The sequence below is a fragment of the Leucoraja erinacea genome, chromosome 1 (assembly GCF_028641065.1).
Source record: "Leucoraja erinacea ecotype New England chromosome 1, Leri_hhj_1, whole genome shotgun sequence".
In the NCBI taxonomy this organism is placed as follows: domain Eukaryota; kingdom Metazoa; phylum Chordata; class Chondrichthyes; order Rajiformes; family Rajidae; genus Leucoraja; species Leucoraja erinaceus.
In genome coordinates, this window is record NC_073377.1 from 4,011,679 (window position 1) to 4,029,181 (window position 17,503).

At 42.4% G+C, this 17,503-nt stretch overlaps 1 protein-coding gene across 2 annotated transcripts in view; it reads left to right on the forward strand.

The window, feature by feature from the left end:
• ctnna2 (catenin (cadherin-associated protein), alpha 2) overlaps positions 1–17,503 on the forward strand; it is a 1,403,856-nt gene that overhangs the window by 118,555 nt on the left and 1,267,798 nt on the right. For both annotated transcript variants that reach the window (XM_055644902.1, XM_055644985.1), the window contains exon 3: positions 15,881–16,076. In XM_055644902.1, the coding sequence (XP_055500877.1) occupies positions 15,881–16,076 (196 nt within the window). The remainder of the gene's footprint in view (positions 1–15,880; positions 16,077–17,503) is intronic.

Here is a 17,503-nt window from a genome sequence, read left to right on the forward strand (position 1 = left end):
GAAATTTTGAAGCTACGCCCATGTAAACTCGGGAAGCTTGGCAGGATTCTGGGAAGAAACATCATCATCTTGTTGTTGTAAATAGATGGAGAATGTAATAGACACACATATGTATATCTGGTTATCTGATTATCTGACTATTTGGTTATCATTAATGATGGTTTATCATATATGATAAAAGGATGGAATGTTAATTATGGCCAAATTGGAGAGGCCAGGACACTAAAATTGAGTAAAGACTTCTGAGCTGCTAGGCCATTTGGTCAATTTAAATGTGCTTTCTGCAGAAATTCAGTATGCTGCAGAAATTCAGTATGCTGCAGAATGGTGCTAGTTTGTCTAAAGCCTAGATAAGAGCTGCAGGAAGAGAATGAAACATCTGCAGATCCTGACAATTAGGTGCAAATTGCATGGAATGGTTTGGATGAATGCAAACCAGACATACACATTGTATATAATGTTGCAAAGCTATACTTTGCTAGATGTTGATTGGATTAAGTATTGAGCCTTGTCTGGGTTTCTTGAATATCTGGGCTAATGTTGTTATGTTTGCTTGTTTTCAGAAGCACCTTTTGAATACATTGTATTAGTCACTGTATTATTGGGTTAGGGAAATGTCTATCATATACTGTGTTAATCGATATCTGTTATCGGACTGTAAATAGACCACCCCATGTGGTTCGGCCCCTCAGGGTTCGAGGACGTATAAAAGACCGCTCCCACGAGGTTTATGTGTCGATCTTCTGGGAGAGCGCTTAGGACTGTGTGACCTTCTGGAGTGTCTCTGCTTGAACGAGGGGGGGGGGGGGGGGGGGGGGAGGGGAGGGGGGGGAAGAGCAAGAAGAGAAGAGGGGCTGGACAAAGCCTCGCAAGTAAGAGGTGGATATGTGCAAGGGAGGTTTTCATGGGCAGATGGTTAGACAAACGCCAGAGGAAAAGGGGGTTTGGTTTGGTAGTTATGTAAAATTGCAGAATTCAATGGTCATACCTTTTGGGTTATAAGATACATTAGCGGAATATGAGGTGCGGTTTGCCCAGTTTGTGTATGGCTTAACTCTGGCAACGGATGAGGCCCAGGACAGAAAGATCAGCATGGGACTGGGAGGAAGATTTAAAATGTTCACCAACTGGGAGATCCAGTAGGCCTTGACGGACCAAGCGCATGTGTTCAGCAAAATGCTTGCTGAGTCTACACTTGTAAAGGAGGCTACATCTGGAACACTGGATGCAGTAGATGAGCTTGGGGGTGGTGCACATCAACCTTTGTCTTTCCTCGAAGGATTTCTAGTATCCTTATTGGAGGTGAGGTGGAGGTTTAAGGACAAATGTTACATGTTCTGTAGTATCAGGGGAAATTCCCTGGCAGTTTATAGTTTGGGTGTGAAGGGATGAGTGAACCAAGCTGTTGCTGAAGGAGCAATCTCTGGTTGCTGAGGGTGGAAAGGGGTGGGGATGAGAAGATATGACTTGTGGTGGGATCATGTTGAAGGTGGCGGAAATGTGGGAGAATGATATGTTGAAAGCGGAGGCTGGTGGATTGAAAAGTAAGAGCCAGGGGAACTCTACCCTTGTTCTGTTTGGAGGAGGATGAACAAAAGCAGAACTACAGGACACAGACGATGAGGATTCCATCTATGACAGCAGGGGGTTTGTAAATGTGGCTTCTCCCTACTGATGTGAACAGGTTGGGTGAGTGCGCAGATGCATGGCAGATGCAGTTAAATGTGGATAAATGTGTGGTTATCCACTTTGGTAGCAAAACCAGGAAGGCAGATTATTATCTAAATGGCGTCAAGTTGGGAAAAGGGAAGTACAACGGAATCTGGGAGGTCCTTGTTCATCAGTCAATGAAAGTAAGCATGCAGGTTCGGCAGGCAGTGAATAAATCGAATGGCATGTTGGCCATCATAACAAGAGGAGTTGAGTATAGGAGCAACAAGGTCCTTCTGCAGTTGTACAAGGCCCTAGTGAGACCACACCTGGAGTATTGTGTGCAGTTTTGGTCCCCTAATTCTTGCTATTGAGGGAGTGTAGCATAGGTTTACAAGGTTAATTCCTGGGATGGCGGGACTGTCATATGCTGAGAGAATGGAGTGGCTGGGCTTGTATACCCTGGAATTTAGAAGGATGAGAGGAAATCTTATTGAAACATATAAGATTATTAAGGCTAAAGGCAGGAAACATGTTCCTGATGTTGGGGGAGTCCAGAACCAGGTGCCACAGTTTAAGAATAAGGGGTAAGCTATTTAGAACGGAGATGAGGAAGCACTTTTTCACGCAGAAAGTTGTGAGTCTGTGGAATTCTCTCTCAGAGGACGGTGCAGGCCGATTCTCTGGATACTTTCAAGAGAGAGCTAGATAGGGCTCTTAAAGATAGCGTAGTCAGGGGATATGGGGAGAAGGCAGGAACGGGGTACTGATTGGGGATGATCAGCCATGATCACATTGAATGGCGGTGCTGGCTTGAAGGGCCGAATGGCCAACTCCTACACCTATTGTCTATTGTCTGTTGACATAGATGGGTGCTTCACCTGTATCTCCTCTGTCTGTCCCTACGTACGTTCCCTGCAACCACAGGAGATGTTACCCCTGTCAGTCACTTTCATCAAGATCCAGGACCCAACATCAGAACTGGGAAACAGAGGGAAAAAAACAAGTGTGTTTATATAGTGGAGAATGTGGAGGAGCATGATGGATGGACCAAAGGGAATAACTGACAGGATGAGGCCATAATGTGACAATGAAGGAGCCGTTCAGGTCAGGTTAAGCTTCCTTGAGCCTGCAATGTAATGTGTAGCGAACATTGAAGTGGTGACACATGCCAGGTTTCCAAATAATTAAAAAAGAAAAAGAGCCAAAATGTTGATGTGAGGTAGAAATAACCAGATACTGTACATACTGAAAGATAGAGTTACCTAAAGTTGGAGAATTCAAAATTGATTTCAGCAGGTTACCTTATCCCAAATGCCTGGATGAAAGATGAGGTGTTGTTCCTTATGCTTCTGTTGAGCCTTCCTTATTCTAACAGTAGAGTAAGCCACAGACAGAAAGATCACTTTGGGAGTGAATGGCATGTTTTGGATGAGTTATTGAGTTGAATAGTACACTTTGTTCTACTGCAAATTAACATCATTGCAATCTGAAACTCTATGACAGTGCACAATAGTAACATGAAAAAGCTGATGTAATGCCTGATGATTGTTTTCATATTTTTATGTAAACCTTGTAATTTTGATAACATTTGCAGGTGTCCTCTAGTAAAACCATGAAATAACATTTGAAAAATCATTTGTGTAATACATTTATTAATTTGAATTAAAATTATTAAACAGAAACATTGGTGGAGTTGTGGGTGGTGAAGTTGGTTGCCAAAATATACATCAGGATATAGATCAGTTGGAGATATGGGGGAAGATGCGATTGATGGCATTTAATCAAAAGAAGTGTGAGTTGTTGGACTTCGGGAGGTCAAATGTAGGGGGAAAGTATACAGTAAATTGTAGAATCCTTTGAGCATTGATGTGCAGAGACATCTTGGGATACAAGACCATAGTAGCCTGAAAGTGTCAATATCAGTAGACAGTGCGATAAAGAAGGTGTATGGCATGGTTAGGTATAGAATGTCATGTTGAATATTTATAGAACTTTTGTGTGACCACATTTTAATTTGTAGTTCTAGGAGGTTTTGGAGAGGGTGCAGAAGAGGTTTATTGGGGTTTACCTGGATTAGAGATTATCATCTATAAGGAGAGGTTGTCCAAATTTGGACCGTTTCCTCTGGAGTGTCAGGTGCTGAGGGGGGAAGTACAGATAATATAGCATTTTTCTCAGGATGGAAATGTCAAATATCAGGGACCATAGGTTTAATGTGAAGGGAAAGTTGAATGCAAATATTCGAGGCAGGATTTTTTTGCATAGCGTGGTAGGTGCGTGGAATGCACTGTTATGGATGGAGGTGGAAGCAGATATAATAATGACATTTAAGCGGCATTTGGACAAGCACCTAAAAAGGCAAGGAATCATTTGGAACATGGAAAGGAAGGGTTTGGAGGGATATAGGCCAGTCCAGGATAAATGGGGTTAGTTTAATTGTGAGATCTTGGTTGGGCTGAATCAGTTGGGCCAACGGACCTGTTTCCATGATCTTCTTCTTGCGTATGGCGTGTACAGCCTAAAGTTGTAGGCCAACTTGTTCCATTTGATCTATTTGTTTGTGCACGTTGATTGCATTAGTCAAAACAGGGTGGGCCACGTGAAGGTTGCAACCTCCCACCCCGGTTCCATGGTGTGTGACTCTGACTCTATGACTAAAGGAGTATGTATCATCTGCAGGCAGATGGGAGTAGTTTAACTTGGCATCATGCAATTAACTGTTCACATGCTGTGGTCTTCTATATTCTATTTTTGAACAAGTCAGTTGTTTTATCATGTGGTAGATATCTTGTTATAGTTGTCACATTTAAAATATGACAACTTTCAGACTTTTATAAACCGCAACTATATTAAGACTATAATTATAACAAATGTAGACTAATTCAGGATTTATATGAATGCTTTTGCAACAAATTATTTTGATCCATTTGCAAACACCCACCATGCTTACCTCTTTATAGGGTATGTTGAACAATTCCTGTTCCAGGTGTACACTGGCCATATCTAAGGAACTCTATCTCCACTACATTGACAACTGCATCAGTGCTACCTCCTACACCCATGCAGAACTCAAGGACTTCATTAATTTCACTACCAATTTCCATCCTGGACTCAAATTCACCTGGACCATCTCTGATACCACCCTCCCCTTTCTTGATTTCACAATTTCCCGTACAGGAGATAGACTATTGTGTATAAAATCATGAGAGGAAAAGATCAGGTAGATGCGGTCTCTTGTCCAGATTAGATGAATCAAGGACCAGAGGACCAGAGGTTTAAAGGGATCATGGGGTATGGAGAGAAGTCAGGTACAGGATACTGAGTTGGATGATCAGCCATGATCATATTGAATGGTGGTGCAGGCTCGAAGGGCCAAATGGCCTATTCCTGCACCTATTTTCTATGTTTCTATGTTTCTATGTAAAGTGAAGGGTGAAAGATTTAATAGGAATCTGAGAGGTAACTTTTTCCCACAAAGGATGGTGGGTGTATGTAACAAGCTGCCAGAGGAGGTAGTTGAGGCAGGGACTATGCCAACATTTAAGAAACAATTAGACAGGTGCATGGATAAGCCAGGTTTGGAGGAATATGTACCAAACGTGGGCAGGTGGGACTAGTTTAGCTGGGAAATGTTGGCCAGTGTGGGCAAGTTGGGCCGAAGGGACTCTTTCCACACTATGTCACTCTATGACTCTATGATCGATGTCTATTATAAACCTTCTGACTCCCACAACTATCTAGATTAAACTTCTTCCCACACTGCCTCCTGCAAAGATCCCTACTCTCAAGTCCTCCGTGTATGCCACATCTGCACCCAAGATAAGTTCCATACCAGGACATCCGAGATGTCCTAATTCTGTAAGGAACGGGGTTCCACTCTTCCATCATAGATGAGACCCTCACACATGTCTCATCAGTACCCTGCCACTCCGCTCTTGCTCCCCCCCCCCCCCCACCCCTGTTGCAAGAGACAGTGTCCTCCTCACCCTTACATTTCACCCCATCAGCCGTTGCATACAACACACAATCTTCTGACATTTTTGCCACCTCCAACGGGATCCCACCACTAGTCACATCTTCCCATCTCCACCCCTATCCGTTTTTCACAGAAACCGTTCCCTCTGCAAATCCATGGTTAATTCATCCCTTCCCATCCAAACCACCTCCTTCCCAGGTATCTTCCCCTGCAACTGCAGGAGAAGCAACACCTATCCCACCTCCTCCCTCCACTCTGTCCAGGGACCCTTACCTTTCAGGTAAGGCAGAGGTTTACTTGCAACACCTCCAATCACATCAGCGAGACCAAACGTAGACTGGGCAATGGGCTTGCTGAACACCTTTGCTCAGTCCATCTGGGCCTACCTGACCTCCCAGTTGCCAAACACTTTAACTCCCCTTCCCATTCACACACTGACCTTTCTGTTCTGAGCCTCCTCCATTGTCAGAGTGAGATCAAATGCAAATTGGAGGAACAGCACCTCATATTTCGTTTCTGCAGTTACAACCCAGCGGTTGAGTATTGATTTCTCTAACTTCAAGTAACTCTTGCATCCCGTCTCTCACCATCCCTCCCCCACCCTAATCGTTGTACTCGTTTCACTGTCATCCTTGTGAGTTTAATTGGCTGCAACTTGTTTTCACCTAGTCTGAAAAAGGGTTTCGACCCTAAACGTTGCCTATTTCCTTCGCTCCATAGATGCTGCCTCACCCGCTGAGATTTTCCAGCATTTTTGTCTACTACAGCTAACAATGGCCTGTTTCCTTTATCATCATTACTTTTTTGCATATCTTTCATTCATTTGTTCTATATCACCATATCTCTCCTTTCCCTTCCCTTTCCAAAAGAAGGGTCTTGACCCGAAACGTCATCTATTCCTTTTCTCCAGAGATATTGTCTGACCTGCTGAGTTTTGGGTCTATCTATCATTTTTCCTGCTATTTCTTCCCACATTTTATTTCGCCTTATTTCACCACATCACTAGTCGATAATAAATAGGATTAGTTAGTAAGTCTACACGTGGATTTTAAAAGTAACAGGGATTTTTTTTATCAAAGTGAATAAAGATATATATTTTGTTTTGTGTCATTTATTGCCCATATAGTTTGTGCAAAAAAATAACCAGATTAGTGATTTGGTTGATTTGGTTTTTTTTAATCAGTTAAAATGAAAACAATCTAAGACATATTTATGAAGTCACAGACCAACTTGTTAGTAAAAGCTATAGCTAGAATTCATTAAAATATAATTAGTTAATTGAACTTCATTTGAACTTTCAATTGTCACGTGGTATTATTTCAAGATAATTGTCACTTCTGCTCTAAAATATCTCTTATAATCAGTGTGAACTTTGCTAAGAGATTTATGCCTTCAATTTGGGTATGGTGCATTATGATGCTTCATGGATCAACACTTTCAGTATAAAAACAACAGGTGTTCAAAATAGTTTGAAGGATCTAAAGGCAGAATGGGATACATAAGAGAAAGTTGTGCAAGTGGGATTGAAACAAATAGTCGTGACATTGGCTAAATATTCTTTCTCTGTTGTAATTCATTTCAATGATAGGATGTGGATGTTGCTGGAAAGACTGGCATTTATTCTCCACCCTTGAATGCTTCCTGAACGAAAAGACATGCAGGATTATCTCAGAGGGCAACACAGAATTAATCACATTAGTTGGTTTGGAATCGCAAGCATGCCAAACTGGGAAGGCACACTCGGCTTATCATTACATATTTTACTTTCCTGTCTTGTTCCTTTCTCTTTAACTTTCTAACTTTCCCCCTCACCTATACCTTCTCCCCACTATTTAAATCTAAGCTTTCCATGTTAGAGTTATAATAAATAATAATAATAATAATTTTATTTATAGAGCACTTTGAAAACAAACATAGCTGCAACAAAGTGCTGTACATCACTAATCATTGACAAAAAAGTTAATACACACAAAAAATAACAATCAAAAGAAATAGTAGGAAAAGACAAGTAAAATAAAGAAACATCAAAAACACCACAAGCAGAAGCAAAGCCTCAGGCATGGTCAAAAGCCAGGGAGTACAAATGCGTTTTAACACTGGATTTGAAGATGGACAGTGAGGGGGCCTGTCTGATGTGCAACGGCAGGGTGTTCCAGAGTGCCGGAGCAGCAACAGAGAAGGCTCTATCCCCTCTGAGCCTCCGACTAGACCTCGGTACCTCCAGGAGCAGCTGACCAGCTGACCTGAGGGACCGGGCAGGAGCGTATGGGTGGAGCAGCTCAGAGAGGTAAGGCGGGGTGAGCCCATTCAGAGATTTAAAAACAAATAACAGTATCTTAAAATGAACCCGAAAGTGCACCGGGAGCCAGTGTAGGGAGGCCAGAATTGGCGATATGTGCTCCCTCTTTCGAGTCCCTGTTAAAAGGCGAGCAGCAGCATTCTGAACCAACTGGAGACGAGCCAGTGAAGAACGAGCAACACCAAAATAGAGCGCGTTACAGTAATCCAGCCTAGATGTAATAAAGGCATGGATTACTGTCTCAAAATGCTGCCGCTCGAGAATGGGCTTCACCTTCGCCAGCTTCCTTAGGTGAAAGAAGCTGGACTTAACCACCGCGCATATTTGGCGATCTAATTTAAAGTTACTGTCCATCCTAAAACCCAGGTTCACAACTGTTGGCTTCACGTACCTTGACAATGGACCTAAATCAACAAATGGAGGTTCACGGCAGCCATTGGGATCAAATAAAATCACCTCTGTCTTCTTTTCATTAAATCCAAGAAAGTTTAGGGCCAACCAGGACTTAATGTCATCAAGACAAGACAGAAGCGATTTTACAGAAAAGGCATCTTCCCCCCTCAGCGGCAAATAAAGCTGGGTATCATCTGCATAACAGTGGAAGGAGATGCCATGCTTTCTAAGGATGGAACCCAGAGGAAGTATGTACAGCGAGAAAAGCAGGGGCCCCAGAATCGAACCCTGTGGAACCCCATATGACAGGGGAGCGGAAGAGGATTCAAACCCAGCAAGGCTAACACACATGGTTCTGCCCGCCAGATAGGACCTGAACCATCCCAGGGCACTGCCGCAGATGCCCACTAACTGCTGTAGCCGAGATAATAAGATATTATGGTCCACCGTATCAAAGGCGGCAGACAAGTCCAGCAGGACAAGAACCACACAATCCCCAGAATCATTAGCCAGGAGGATATCGTTAAAAACCCTTAGCAATGCTGACTCCGTGCTGTGCATGGTTTTAAATCCAGACTGGAAGATCTCCCGAATATCATGCTCCTCCAGGAATAGTTTTAGCTGAGCGTAAACAACTCTCTCCAGTAATTTAGAAATAAAAGGCAATTTCGAGATGGGTCTAAAATTGGCCAGAACAGATTGATCCAGGCCAGGTTTCTTAAGTAGTGGTTGCACTACCGCATGTTTAAAACTCACGGGGACAACCCTAGAACACAAGCTGCTGTTAATAATGGTAAGAACCGACTGCCCTATACTAGAGAAAACCTCCTTAAAAAGATGTGGAGGGACCGCATCACAAGGAGAACCCGATGGCTTAATATTGGAAACCACATCCTTTAAATACGATATAGTCACAGGCTCAAACTTGTCGAATACCACCAGGCAAGGGACCGAAACAGAAGGGTCAGAGGCAGGTGCTGAAATGTTAGCCCTTAAGGAAACAACCTTATCAACAAAAAAGTGCAGGAAGTCATTACACATTTCAGGTGAAGCTTCCAGACAGACAGGCTGCGGGGCATTTAGAAAAGAGTCAATGATTTCAAATAGCACACGAGGGTTGTTACACTTTGACACAATAATTTTAGACAGGTACTCTCTCTTGGCCTTTTTAACACTGTTTTGGTAGTGACGCCAACAGTCCCTGAGAATTTGAAGTGAAACGTGTAGCCTGTCCTTCCTCCACTTTCGCTCAGCTCTACGACACTCCCGTCGTGCTGCACGAGTCACTGCACTGAACCAGGGTTCAGGTTTAGCCCTCGGCTTCAACGATCTTAACGGAGCCACAGAGTCCAGTATAGTCCTGCATGAAGAGGAGTGGACGCAGAGGGGGCACAGAGCTGATCGAAAGCAGCAGAGAACTTGCCAGCAGTAAAAGGGCTAAAAGACCTTGCAGAATTGCCGTACACTTTAACACATTATCTCACTGATGCCCACTGAGCACATCTTAAAGGTTTTAGTAAGAGACCAAATTTTCACAATCAATATCTTCTTGTCTCTGTAAGTGGGTTTTTTAAATTTGCATCAGAGGCTGATATTGAAATCTATTCTGAATTACTTACCTGTGTGACCAGTGGTTCCAATAACCGCTCAACTGTCACAGTCCTTATTTCCAGACTTTTGGGATCCCATTTTAGCAGAATAGGCGAAGTTGCAGTAGTCATGATTGACTGAAAAAAAGAAAATGGATATTTTATAGGCAAGCTTAGGTGAAAAAAATGTCATTTGCAAAACCTGTGTTTGAAATTATATTTAATAATTAAATCACAAACATTATGTCATAACTTTATGTCAAATTATCAATCGATAGCAACCATATTGGGCACCATATGTGAGGATGTGTTGGCACTGGAGATGGTTAAGCGGAGGTTTACAAGAATGATCCCAGGAATGAGTGGGTTAACATATGATGAACGTTTGACTGCACTGGGACCGTACTCGCTGCTCCGTGCGGGGCATTTAGAACAGAGTCAATGATTTCTACAAGACTTATACAAGACTTTGGTAAGGCAGCACCTGGAATATTGTGGGTAGTTCTGTTACCATACTCTAGGAAGAATGCAAGTATGTTAACGGTTGGCGGCTCGACACTGTTGCAGCGGCCCCTACAGCCTGTCTGTCTTTAAAAAAAAAAATGTTTGTCTAGTTATGTAGTTGTTGTGTTTTTAGCTGTATAACTGTGTTTATGTGGGGGGCAGGGGGTGGGGGGGGGGAGGAGGAAACTTAAAAAAATCTCTTCCCTGCACGGGAGACCCAACCTTTTTCCTGTCGGGTCTCCGTTGTCGTTGGGGCCTAGCACCGTGGAGCGGCCTCCAGCCGGAACGACCTGGGGGCTCCAGTCGCGGAGCCTGCGGAGCTGCGGACTTACCATCATGGGGCTGGCCGGCCTCGGAGAATGGGGAGCAGTGGTGGCTCGCTGCTGCGGCCCAACCCCGTAGCTCGGAGGCTCCAGCTGCAGCCGCAGGTCCGGTGGACTGGGACATCGGGAGCTCGCAGGTCCGGGTGAGAGACCGCTTTCCGGAGCTCCCGCAACGCAACTTCTCCAGCCCGTGTCGCGGGGTTGGAACAACCCGGGGCTGTGCATCGCCCGGCGCGGCTTTAATGGCCGCGGGACATTCCAGCGCCCGCCGGGGTCTCCAACATTGTGACTTTTGGGCCTGGAGCGGGGCCGTACATCGCCCGGCGCAGCCTAAAATGGTCGAGGGACTTACCATCGCCCGCCTGGGGCTTCAACATCAGGAGAAAAATGGAGAGCAGGGGAGAGAAAAGACTTTGCCTTCCATCACAGTGAGGAGGAGGTTCACTGTGATGGATGGCTGTGTGAATTAAATTGGTTGTGTGTCTAGTATGAATCATTTTTTTGTTTGTATAGCTGTAGAAACAGAGTTTTGTTTGAGCCTCACTGAGGTTCAAATGACAATAAATATTGTATTGTATTGTAGAGGATACAGAAAAGGTTCACAAGGATGTGGTCTAGACAGGAGGGTTTGAAATATGAAAAAAACTGGTAAGGCTGGGACTTTCCCTGGAGTGAAGGCTGAGGTGTAACCTTATGGAGGTTTATAAAATCATGATGCTCATTGATATGTTGGATTGGGCGGAGTCTTTTTCCTAGGAAAGAGGAGTCTAAAACTACAGGTGTACAAGGTGAGAGGGAAAAGATTTAAAAGGGACATGAAGAGCAACGTTTTCACACACAGGGTAGTGTGCATATGGAACAAGTTGCTAGAGGAGGTGGTAGAGGAGGTGAAGGGAGGAAGAAGAAAGGTAGGGAACAATGAGGAAAGGGTGGAGCAGGGAGGGAAAGAAGGATCAAGGTGAGAGGGATGATGAGAGGTTGAGGGAAGCAATGAGGGAGCATGTTGGTAGCCTGATTGTCATACTATTGAAAGTTGTGATTAAAATGTCGATTTATTCATATTTTTTTAAATTCACATTCCCTATGGGAAGTCAATTCTGAATCAGAAACTGCACAATATGTGATTTTTAAAAATATTCATATTTTGGAATTCCTGAACAAATATGGTCCATTGGCATTAAAATATTTAACATTTGCTTTGAAACATAGTAATATAATCTATTATATTGTAATCTACATTTAATTCATGTTCTGTTAATTGTTTGAAATAATAACTTTCTATCCATCACTGAATTGACAATATTACAATGTGTTTGTTCTTCAGTAATTATGCTTTAAAAGTGCTAGAATTGCAATTGTATTTTTTCTTTTCATTTACTTATAGAAATTAAAATGTTAGATAGACTGAAGCACAGCAACTGCAGAATAAAGAATAAATAGCATGGAACTGGGCAGTGAAGGTTAGCAATTAGTATTGGGGTACCAGAATGAAAGAGAGTGAGAATTTATGACTATTTATCTATGAGGATAAATATGAGCTTTTATCTATGAGGAGAAAAAGTGTAGGCTGAGGTGTAGTAAAGGCTGAGAGGAGATTTCATAGAGATATACACATTTTTGAGGAGCGTAGAGGGTAGAGTAGAAAACTTTTCTCCATCCAGAGGTATTAAAAACTAGGACATTGGCTTGGGGTAAAGGAAAAGATGCTTGGAGGCCATCTGAAGAAAAGTTTTTTTTTCACCCAAATTCATTTTTCATTGCCTGAAGTGGGTACTCTAAAAATATTTAACATGTTTCAGGATGAGCACTTGAATTGCCAAAACATGGAAGGCTCTTAGCAGGTCGGGGAAATGGTATTAGTATGGATGGGTAATTGATGCTCAGCATAGACAAGGACAGAAGGGTCTGTTTCTTTTTGTTGTCTTACTCTTCGACTCAAAAGGGAATCTACCTTTAAGATTATTTTGTCCAATTTACATAGGAGACTGAAAGTTCTGCAATCTGGAGCAGCAAATGATCTGCAGGAACACAGCATGTCAAGTGGCATCCGTGGGTAGAAATAAATGTTTGATGGTTTGCTTTGGCTCAAGAAGTGAGTTTGACGAAGTGTGTGGATCTGAAATGTTGTCGATCCAATTCCCTGATTTCTGGTGGCGCTATGGAGGAATAGAGGTCCGCGCCACCTAGCTCCACGCAAAGTTGATTGAAAACGGGGAGGAAAAGAACGGGACTGACCTGCTGATAATGCAATTCCCTCCACAGATGTTGCCTGACCCACTGAGTTCTTCCAGCACTTTTGTGATTTGCTCACAATTTTGTTTTTAATCAAGATTCCAGCATCTGCAATCTCGTGTTCCATTATCGTATCATCATTTGCCTATCTTACACGTGTAACCTTGACACTATAGGCTTTGAATTTTTCTCTGTCTTGAATAATTCAGGCTGAGGCAATAGAAACATTGACTGTCTATTAGGAATGACAAAAGTCCACAAACAAAAGTAGAAAAATACAAGCCCCCTCAGAGTCTCAATGAACTGCAGATGCTGGAATCTTGAGCAAAACACACAGTGCTGGAGGACCCCAGCTGGTCAGGTGATGTTTTGGGTTGGGATCCTTCTTCAGACTGATTGTAGTGGGGGGAGAACACTGGTAAAGAGAGTGGGGGTGGTTCAAAGCCTGCCAAGTGATAGGCGGACTAAGGTGAAGGGTTTGATTGGCAAATGGGTAGAGAAAGTGACAGAGGCTAAAGATGAAAAGGAGGTGAAAAGGGTCTCAGATAAGGAAGGCAGATATTGACATATATTTGATTATCATGCAAATGGTGCTATTGGTACAAAAAAAAAAATTGATGAAAATTGGCTAATATTGTAACAATCATGAAGGGCAAATTTAGCCGATTATGCTGTCAGCGCTTGAATTGCAGTTGTGCTGTCATTGCAATAATTCTGCAGCCTTGATAACAAAGTAAATGAGCACATTTGATAAGTGTATTTAAAACATATTCAGAAAATTACAGAAATTTACAGCATAAAAGCATACCTGCCAACTAGTCCGATTTTATCGTAATTGTTCCGGTTTTAGGTTAAAAAAAAGTGTGAAATATCGGAACAGTATGATTTTGAAATGAGGGGGAAAAAACGGCCAATCAACCGCTGTCTCTAGGGGGTTGCATCCACTCACCGACCAACTTCGCTTAAAATTCCCGTCCAGTCAGCCGCTGTCTCCAAGGGCATTGTGTCCAATCACATAATGCGCTGGTCACTTGGCGGCTCCGAGGGGTGTTGCGGCCAATCACCGACCAGCTTCCCTTACTGAAGCAGAAGCTGTCTGCAGCCAAAATCACTTTTTCCTTGCATTCTGCACACAGTGTTAGGCAAGGAAAGGGGGAGAGGGTGCCTTCGGCGCTCGCACTCCGTCAATCGTGCTCTCAGAGTAAGATTTTTCATTTTCAAATGTTGGCAGGTATGTTAAAGGAAGTAATTCAATCCATTGTGTCCATGCGCGCCAAATATAGAGCCATTTATAGAGCCATTACTCGTCCTCAATCCCTTGCCTTGAAGGGGTTGACTGTACATAAGGGTTTCAGATTCCAGCTCTATTTCAGGCAATGTGTTCCATTCCACCACCACACTTCGTGTAAAAAATCCTCATCTCAATAAAAGTTTCTTCATCCTCACTGTCTAGGTCTCAGTTTTGTACAGCTCTACCATATCTTCTTTGTTCCAAATAAAGCAGCTGCATTTCAATCACTGCCTCATTACAATAATTCTACAACCTTGATAATATTCACATGCATTGTCTTTGTACCTTAGAAAGATGAGATCCCATTCATAGTTAAATCTGAGATGAGTCTCTGATTTTCAAGTAAGAATAAATTAACCAAGGGAGGATGTAGAACGGTGATTCTTGCAAGTCAGTTACATTATCCTTGGAGGAAGGAGAGTTTCTCTAGGTTGTTACAAACAAAAAGAAGCCAATCATGACCTCCTTATTTAAAATTCAAGGAGTCGACTGGTCTTTCTGTGTTTGACAGTATTATATAATCCTTATTAGTCCGATAGATTCCGTTTCAGATTCATTAGCTCAGGGATAACGAGAGGATTTGATATTATCTTCCCAGTGCCAGCTGTTGACAGTTGATTCTGCATGTTTGCAAGGTTCATATGGGACAATGGATACTGACGTGTCACAAAATAAGCAGTACAGAGCCTTCAATTGGCAACTGATCAATATCTAAGTGATAAAGAGTAAGATGTTTTTTAATTGGTTGCTCTGACTGGTAAATAGGCACTTTGATACAAATTTGAGCGTAGTATTCTCATTGATTCGAAGATCAAATGATTCCTTAAGTTAAAATTTCCGCATCTCGGCTAAAATGCAAGGCGCAATGTTGACTGTATAATGTCACATACTTGCAGCGCACACTCCAATTTTTGCTTTGGATCACAATTACTTTTCCAATACTTTTTTGCAGAATGTTCATTGTCAATGGAATATCAAAAATCTGCAGAGACTGGAAATTTGAAATTAAAATATAATGCCACAAACACTCAGTAGGTTAACATTACAGGTCAAAGATTTTGTCAGAACTGTTGAAGGGTCGTGAAATTGCCTGAAATGTTAACAATTTTTTCACACATGACTCCTAATTGCTAAGCATTTCAAGCATTTCTACTAATTTGATTTCATATTTATTTTTCAAGTTATTATGGTTCTACTTTGATTTGTAGTTGGTGAAATTGCTGGATTAGAACAACTGTCAAGATTCGATTACATTTAAATTCACAGGTTAGGTGGCATCAATTAATTGATTCAGCCAAAATGTTGTGGGTATTTAGAATTAATTTCTAAGATGGAGAACAAGGGGGTTCTCTGTCAAAAACACATTTTCCCTCTCAATTTTAACAAAAAGATTCTAAATGTCCCATTGTGAACATCTGATCTCAGCAATCGTTTGATTTTCCATGTTTGTCTTATGTTTACATGAAACAAGAAAGTAACTGTCATTTGTGATGGGCTGTTTGTACAGCTGTCAACGGCAGAAAGAAGTGTTTGAAATGGAAAGCCTCATTAGAAGTGCATAGCTTGTAATGAAGAAATAAAATGTTGGGAAATTAATTTGTTTTTAAATTTCCCTCTAAGGTAACTACTCTTGTGAATACAAGTAGCAAGGGCCCATCAAGTAAAAAGAAAGGTCGCTCCAAGAAAGCACATGTATTGGCTGCTTCTGTAGAACAAGCAACACAAAACTTTCTGGAGAAAGGTGACCAGATTGCAAAAGAGAGCCAAGATCTGAAGGAAGAGCTACTGGTGGCTGTGGAAGATGTACGGAAACAAGGTTTGTATTTTTTGTCGAGGGAATGTTAACGGATTGTTTAATGGGATCGAGTTTGAAGAAGATGGGTACAAGATTGGAATATTGACTTGAAATGCATTCTTATGGGCATTTTATGTAAGGGGAACTCTCCTCACCTGTAAACACCAATAACGTCCCCTCTCACATACCACCTATAACCCCCTTCCTCTCACATATCATCTATAATCCCCCACCACCTGTATCCTCTGAATAATGTTCTCCTCAAGTCTTGATCTTGACATGCCACTTCACGCATTACCTGTGAAATTCCAGCTGATTAGTTGAGTTTGCAGATATCAAGACGGCAGTATTTAAATTTCTTTTGGAAATTGCGAAATATATTAACAATATTAAATGCAACAAAATGATGGATCAGTGAAGCATATTTAGAAAATCCACAGGTAAAAACTGTTGTATTACAAAAACACAATCATGAGAATCTTCTGATTAATTATGCTTCACTTATTAACAAACCTACAAACCTGTATGTTTTTGGAGTGTGGGAGGAAACTGGAGAAAACTCATGCCAATCACGGGGAGAATGTACAAACACCGTACAGAGAAAAACATGTAGTCAGGATCATACCATGGTCCCGAGCGCTGTAAGACAGCAACTATACTGCTGCGCCACTGTGCCACACATAAATTAATAGAATTTTAGCAATAGACAATAGACAATAGGTGCAGGAGTAGGCCATTTGGCCCTTCGAGCCAGCACCGCCATTCAATGTGATCATGGCTGATCATCCCCAATTCGTACCCCGTTCCTGCCTTCTCCCCATATCCCATGACTCTGCTATCTTTAAGAGCCCTATCTAGCTCTCTCTTGAAAGCATCCAGAAAACCTGCCTCCACTGCCCTCTGAGGCAAAGAATTCCACAGACTCACAACTCTCTGTGAGAAAAAGTGTTTCCCCGTCTCCGTTCTAAATGGCTTACCCCTTATTCTTAAACTGTGGCCCCTGGTTCTGGACTCCCCCTACATTGGGAACATGTTTCCTGCTTCTAGCGTGTCCAAACCCTTAAAAATGTTATATGTTTCAATAAGATATCCTCTCATCCTTCTAAACTCCAGAGTGTACAAGCCCAGCCGCTCCATTCTCTCAGCATACAACAGTCCCGCCATCCCGGGAATTAATCATGTAAAACTACGCTGCACTCCCTCAATAGCAAGAATGTCCTTCCTCAAATTAGGGGACCAAAACTGCACACAATACTCCAGGTGTGGTCTCACTGGGGCACTGTACATCTGCAGAAGGACCTCTTTGCTCCTATACTCGACTCCTCTTGTTATAAAGGCCAACATGCCATTCGCTTTCTTCACTGCCTGCTGTACCTACATGCTTACTTTCATAGACTGATGAACAAGGATCCCCAGATCCCGTTGTACTTCCCCTTTTCCCAACTTGA